Genomic DNA, 7500 nt, shown 5'->3' on the forward strand with positions numbered 1-7500 from the left:
GAAGTATTTTTTGCACACAGAGGGTGGTCAGTGAGTGGAATAGCCTGCCAGTGCAGAAACTCTGGGGGTTTTCAAGACCAGGCTTGATGCGGTGCTAGATACTGTTCGGCTCTTAGGCAAACCAAGCAGTATGTACATGTTAGTGGTTAAAGGCGAGCGTTGCTGAACGACCTGTTCTCGTCATCATGTTGTGTTCCGTTATGTTGTCATGTTGCCTTATATTATATTGCAGTTTATTATGTTGTGTTGCATGTTATGTTATGTTATTTTTGTTGTGTTGCAGTATGTTATGTTGTGCTGCATTACACACACTGGTTGCGTTACACACACTGGTTGCGTTACACACTGGTTGCGTTACACACCCAGGTTGCGTTACACACACTGGTTGCGTTACACACCCTGGTTGCGTTACACACCCTGGTTGCGTTACCCACCCTGGTTCCCAGCGGACAGCTGGTTGAGGCGATGGCCCGTCTCCCTCTGACGCCGCGGCGCCCTGGCGGGGTGGAGATGGCGGGAGACAGACGCCATTTTACTCTCCGCCCGCGCGCCCCTGCGACAGCCAGCCCGTCCTCCTCCCTGTCCGCCTCTCTGTAATCATCGTAATCATGTCATTATTTCTGTTAAATTGGTGGGGAAGATCTACTGTATCCAGTAATTGATTGAATTTATATTCAAAGCAGCAGGAAACTTAACGAAAAGATGTGGAGGGGGGAGAGCCGCTTTGGCTCAAAAAAAAATGAAACTAACGATACTCATGCTCGTATATATTGAAGCAGAAATACTGTTCAGGTCCATGTTCAGGACAGATCTCTCTGGGAATGATATCATTACAGATATTGTTTACTCACATTGCGCTGGTGTGGTGACTGTTTCCCAGGGAGGAGTAGTGCGCTCACGTGCCCAGATGACCCTCCTTTGAGTGGCGTTGTCACTGGAACAGCCCGGGCCAGTTTGATACCCGCATCACCAGTTCAATCTTTTTAATATCACCTTCCCTCTCCAACCCGCCCCCCCCCCCCCCCCCACCTCCTTCCTTTTGCGACGGAGGCATTTTGTTTGTGTCTGCAGTGTCTGACCCCCTTCAAATTGCTGCTAATGTTTTAACTGGGAGAATTAGTCTTTCATCACGGACGGGAATGCAAATAAATTCGCGAGGTGGCAGTCTGAAATTGGGGTCATACTAATTTGCAAAACTAAGCATCATCGCTCCTGCGTGTGGAAATTTATTCAAAGCAGGGAGGCCGGCGCTGATTATGGCCCTTGTAATTACGCTGAGGAGTGATTCTGGCACCGCACCCCTCCCTCATGGATTAAAAAAGCCTGTCAGAAAAAATACACAGGATTTAATTATACAGGAATTAAAATTGGTAATGAAATTGGGCATGAACATACTACAAATAGCAGATGAAAAGGAATGGTTCTCCCCAGGGGGTGTTATTCCAGATAGGGGCTGATTAGTGAAATTTAAAAGGGGGGGAGGCTTGTGCATCTTTTCTTATTTTAGCGTCAGAGATGGAAGCCTTTTTATTTTTTTCTCTCTGCGGCACCTCGTCTCCTGTTGTGACACTGAATCCAATGGCTGTGGATCAGAGCTATGACTCTAACACACACTCTAACACACACTCTAACACACACTCTAACACACACTCTAACACACACTCTAACACACACTCTAACTCACACTCTAACTCACACTCTAACACACACTCTAACACACACTCTAACACACACTCTAACACACACTCTAACACACACTCTAACACACACTCTAACACACACACACTATAACACACACAAACACACACACACACACTAACACACTAACACACACTCTAACACACACACACACTAACACACACTCTAACACACTAACACACACACACACACTCTAACACACACACACACACTCTAACACACACTCTAACACTCTAACACACACACACTAACACACTCTAACACACTCACACACACACACACACTAACACACACTCTAACCCCCAACACACACTCTAACCCCCAACACACACTCTAACACACACTAACACACACACTCTAACACACACTAACACACTGTAACACACACACTAATACTCTAACACACTAACACACACTCTAACACACTAACACACACTAACACACACACTAACACACTGTAACACACACACTAATACTCTAACACACTAACACACACTCTAACACACATACACACTAACACACACACACACACTGTAACATACTCTAACACACACCCTCTAACACACACACTAACACACTGTAACACACACGCTCTAACACACTAACACACACACTAACGCACTGTAACACACTAACACACACAGTAACTCACACACTGTAACACGCACTCTAACACGCACTCTAACACGCACTAACACGCTAACACATACACACAATGTAACACACACACACTAACACACACTGTAACACACACACACACACACTGTAACACACTGTTACACATACTAACACGCACACTAACACACACACACTGTAACACACTGTTACACATACTAACACGCACACTAACACACACACTAACACGCACACTAACACACACACTAACACACACTAACACACTAACACATACACACACCAACATACACACACACACACACACTCTAACACACTAACACATACACACCCTCTAACACACACTCTAACACACACTAACACATTAACACATACACACACTGTAACACACACACACTGTAAGACACACTAACACACACTGTAACACACACACTAACACACACTAGCACACACATGCACTACATCACACACTAACACACACAAGCACTTCAATACACACGCTAATACACACTGGAACGCACACTATCACACTGATGGTGCTTTTGTGTGTGTCACTCTCATTGTGTAAAGTGTGTTTTACCTGTGTGTCATTGTGTAAAGTGTGTTTTACCTGTGTGTCATTGTGTAAAGTGTGTTTTACCTGTATGTCATTGTGTAAAGGTGTGTGTGCTACACTTGTGTAAAGGTGTGTGTGCTATGCTTGTGTAAAGGTGTGTGTGCTACGCTTGTGTAAAGGTGTGTGTGCTACGCTTGTGTAAAGGTGTGTGTGCTACGCTTGTGTAAAGGTGTGTGTGCTACGCTTGTGTAAAGGTGTGTGTGCTACGCTTGTGTAAAGGTGTGTGTGCTACGCTTGTGTAAAGGTGTGTGTGCTACGCTTGTGTAAAGGTGTGTGTGCTACGCTTGTGTAAAGGTGTGTGTGCTACGCTTGTGTAAAGGTGTGTGTGCTACGCTTGTGTAAAGGTGTGTGTGCTACGCTTGTGTAAAGGTGTGTGTGCTACGCTTGTGTAAAGGTGTGTGTGCTACGCTTGTGTAAAGGTGTGTGTGCTACGCTTGTGTAAAGGTGTGTGTGCTACGCTTGTGTAAAGGTGTGTGTGCTACGCTTGTGTAAAGGTGTGTGTGCTACGCTTGTGTAAAGGTGTGTGTGCTACGCTTGTGTAAAGGTGTGTGTGCTACGCTTGTGTAAAGGTGTGTGTGCTACGCTTGTGTAAAGGTGTGTGTGCTACGCTTGTGTAAAGGTGTGTGTGCTACGCTTGTGTAAAGGTGTGTGTGCTACGCTTGTGTAAAGGTGTGTGTGCTACGCTTGTGTAAAGGTGTGTGTGCTACGCTTGTGTAAAGGTGTGTGTGCTACGCTTGTGTAAAGGTGTGTGTGCTACGCTTGTGTAGAGGTGTGTGTGCTACGCTTGTGTAAAGGTGTGTGTGCTACGCTTGTGTAGAGGTGTGTGTGCTACGCTTGTGTAAAGGTGTGTGTGCTACGCTTGTGTAAAGGTGTGTGTGCTACGCTTGTGTAAAGGTGTGTGTGCTACACTTGTGTAAAGGTGTGTGTGCTACACTTGTGTAAAGGTGTGTGTGCTACGCTTGTGTAGAGGTGTGTGTGCTACGCTTGTGTAAAGGTGTGTGTGCTACGCTTGTGTAAAGGTGTGTGTGCTACGCTTGTGTAAAGGTGTGTGTGCTACGCTTGTGTAAAGGTGTGTGTGCTTGGCTTTTTGTTCTGTGGTGACCTGGCCCTCTGGCCTCAGGAGTGAAGTCACCTCATCGTCTCAGAAAGCGTATCATGTGTTTCTGTCCCATTATTGTGTAAATAAGTCTCCTTTCAGCCCCGTCAGATGAGACGGGCAGCCTGTGGGCCTGTGTTTGTGCCCTTCAAACGTTCCTCCTCTCAGAATACATTAAACGCATTATACACTGACACATTCCCCGCATAACGCCTCGCACACCAGCCGTGTGCTGTCGGTGTATCTTTCTCTCTTTTGGGACGAAAGTTTTTTGGGCAAGCTGAGCTGAGTTTATGACTCACAGGGAGGAAACTAAGTGACCTACGAATATAGTGTTCCTGCTGAGAGGGGGAGATTTGAGTAGGCTCACTACTCAACAACAACCATGACGTGTTTTTTTGGACGTGGTGTTTTGGAGAACATGCTGCTTTGAGGGTCAATAATTTCTCACACATTTTATTGTTTGGGGTTTTTTTTGGTGGTGTTGGTTTGTACATGTGTGCATTGACTGATGTTTCATGGTTAGTTTTTATTTTTATTTTGGGGTATTAAATTGAGATTTTGAGCAACAAAAGTCAAAGTCTGTCCCTCTCCCCTCCCTTGTACCCCCCCCCCCCCCCATCCCTCCCAGAATGCCGTGCGGCATAACCTGAGCCTGCACAAGTGCTTTGTGCGGGTGGAGAACGTGAAGGGCGCGGTGTGGACTGTGGACGAAGTGGAATACCAAAAGAGGAGACCACCAAAGATGACCGGGTAGGTCCCACACCGCTGGGGCCCGGACACACACACACACACACACACACACACACACACACACACCGCTGGGGCCCCGACACACACACACACACACACACACACACACACACCGCTGGGGCCCCGACACACACACACACCGCTGGGGCCCCGACACACACACACACACACACACACACACACACACACCGCTGGGGCCCTGACACACACACACACACACACACACACACACCGCTGGGGCCCCGACACACACACACACACACACACACACACACCGCTGGGGCCCCGACACACACACACACACACACACACACCGCTGGGGCCCTGACACACACACACACACCGCTGGGGCCCCGACACACACACACACCACTGGGGCCCCGGCAGACACCCAAGACTTCCCCTTGTTTAGGGCCCAAATGTCCCAGAGGGGGTAAAAACACAACGTTTAAACCAGCGGTGTGCAACAAGGGCCGATCCTTTTCAGGATTTTGTGCCAGATGTTCATTTCTTCATTAGCCTTGTACAAGCTCCAGCTGCAGCCGCTAATGCATCCTAAAGATTCTGGTTCAGGAGTGAAGCAGTGTGGGTCACAGTATGGAGCACACAGACCGGCACACAGACCGGCACACAGACCGGCACACAGACCGGCACACAGACCGGCACACAGACCGGCACACAGACCAGCACACAGACCGGTATACAAACCGGCACACAGACCGGCACACAGACCGGCCCTCCAGGACCGGAGTTGTGCACCCCTGGTCTAAGCCCTCATGATGATCATTTGTCAATGCCGATAAAGGTTACCCTGCCTAAAACAAAAACATAAAATATCTTTACAATGAGGTAAGAGAGTGGGCAAGAGTATGTAACTTGTCAAGCAACCAGTAACTTATTACGAGATTAAGACAGACTGTTTTTGCAGTGTATCATTCATGAAAATGAAAAATAAAAATAAAAAATGCACTTCAGGTCCTTTTAGGAAGACAGAAGAGAAGCCATTTCAGTTGTACAGTGGAGTGACTGTTTCCCTGTCTTAGGCTGATCACCTCTCTTTCGCTTCTCTCTCTCTCTCTGTGTGTGTGTGTGTGTGTGTGTGTGTGTGTGTGTGTGTGTGTGTGTGTGTGTGTACGTGTGTGTGTGTGTGTGTACGTGTGTGTGTGTGTGTGTGTGTGTGTGTACGTGTGTGTGTGTGTGTGTGTGTGTGTGTGTGTGTGTACGTGTGTGTGTGTGTGTGTGTGTGTGTGTGTGTGTGTGTGTGTGTGTGTGTACGTGTGTGTACGTGTGTGTACGTGTGTGTACGTGTGTGTGTGTGTACGTGTGTGTGTGTGTGTGTGTGTGTGTGTGTGTGTGTATGTGTGTACGTGTGTGTGTACGTGTGTGTGTACGTGTGTGTGTACGTGTGTGTGTACGTGTGTGTGTACGTGTGTGTGTGTGTGTGTGTGTGTGTGTACGTGTGTGTGTGTGTGTGTGCTACAGGAGCCCCACTCTGGTGAAGAACATGATTTCAGGGCTGGGCTTTGGGTCGCTCAACGCCAGTTACCAGGTAGGCCCCGCCCCCGGAGGGATGAGAGACACAAGGGCATGGATATCAATTTCCTGTTGTAATTAGCACATTCCTCAACGACCCCCCCCCCCACCTCAAACCCCCCCGCCCGCGTATTCAAACGCACCCGGGGGTGATTTATAGCATCAAGTATTTGTCAATTAAGGTCAGAGCATAAAATTAGCGGCTGTCCTAGAAAATCCATCTTAAAGCTACAGTGTCAAACTTGCATCTCCCCCCCCCCCCCCAAACCAACAGCGTTTCACACCTGTGTGTGTGATATCACCGCCCTGTCACTCACACTGCCCTGCACAGGGTCATTCCAACACGCCTGTCACAATTCACACCCTCTCCCCGCTGCCGTCATCCCCGGGAACACCGTGTCCGCCTGTACGAACGGTGCTGGGGTCGGAATCTGCTCCCTCTCTCTCTCTCTCTCTCTCTCCCTCTCTCCCTCCCTCAATTCAATTCAAGTTGCTTTTTTGGCAGAACATTACCATCTGTATTGCCAAAGCATATATATATTTTACATTGAACAATATTTGAACGATTAGCATGAACAATTATAAACAAATGAACACGAACAATACATAAAAAAAAAAAAAAAATATATATATATATATATATATATATATAAATAAATTACGCCAATTAAAATAAAATAAAAATATCTATAGTTTTGTTATTCTGCATGATGACTTGAGCTTTTTGACATTTTGTGTCGAACGAGTGTCTGTTACGGAGGCACAGAAGGACATCTTTTCACATGAGCATTCCTTTTCAACTTTGCCATGAAAATGGGGAGGGGGGAGTCAGTGTACACACAAACGCATAGTAGCGCATAGTAACGCATAGTAGCGCATAGTAACGCATAGTAACTCATAGTAACGCATAGTAACGCATAGTAACGCATAGTAACGCATAATAACGCATAGTAACGCATAGTAACTCATAATAACGCATAATAACGCATAGTAACGCATAGTAGCGCATAGTAGCGCATAGTAGCGCATAGTAGCGCATAGTAACGCATAGTAGCGCATAGTAGCGCATAGTAACGCATAGTAACGCTGCTCGAAGCTACAAGAGTGTTCTGCGTGCGGCTGGCCTGCCCTTTTCTTCCTGTAACCTCTTTAAAATGCCACCGGGAATACC

General features: G+C 47.1%; 1 protein-coding gene across 1 annotated transcript in view; it reads left to right on the forward strand.

Annotated features, from left to right (window-relative positions):
• Window positions 1-7500, forward strand: part of foxp4 (forkhead box P4) — a 68857-nt gene that overhangs the window by 54985 nt on the left and 6372 nt on the right. Inside the window, exons 12-13 of the mRNA XM_061219915.1 lie at window positions 4675-4796; window positions 6279-6345. Coding sequence (XP_061075899.1) covers window positions 4675-4796; window positions 6279-6345 — 189 coding nt within the window. The remainder of the gene's footprint in view (window positions 1-4674; window positions 4797-6278; window positions 6346-7500) is intronic.

This window comes from Conger conger, chromosome 14, assembly GCF_963514075.1.
Source record: "Conger conger chromosome 14, fConCon1.1, whole genome shotgun sequence".
Lineage (NCBI taxonomy): Eukaryota > Metazoa > Chordata > Actinopteri > Anguilliformes > Congridae > Conger > Conger conger.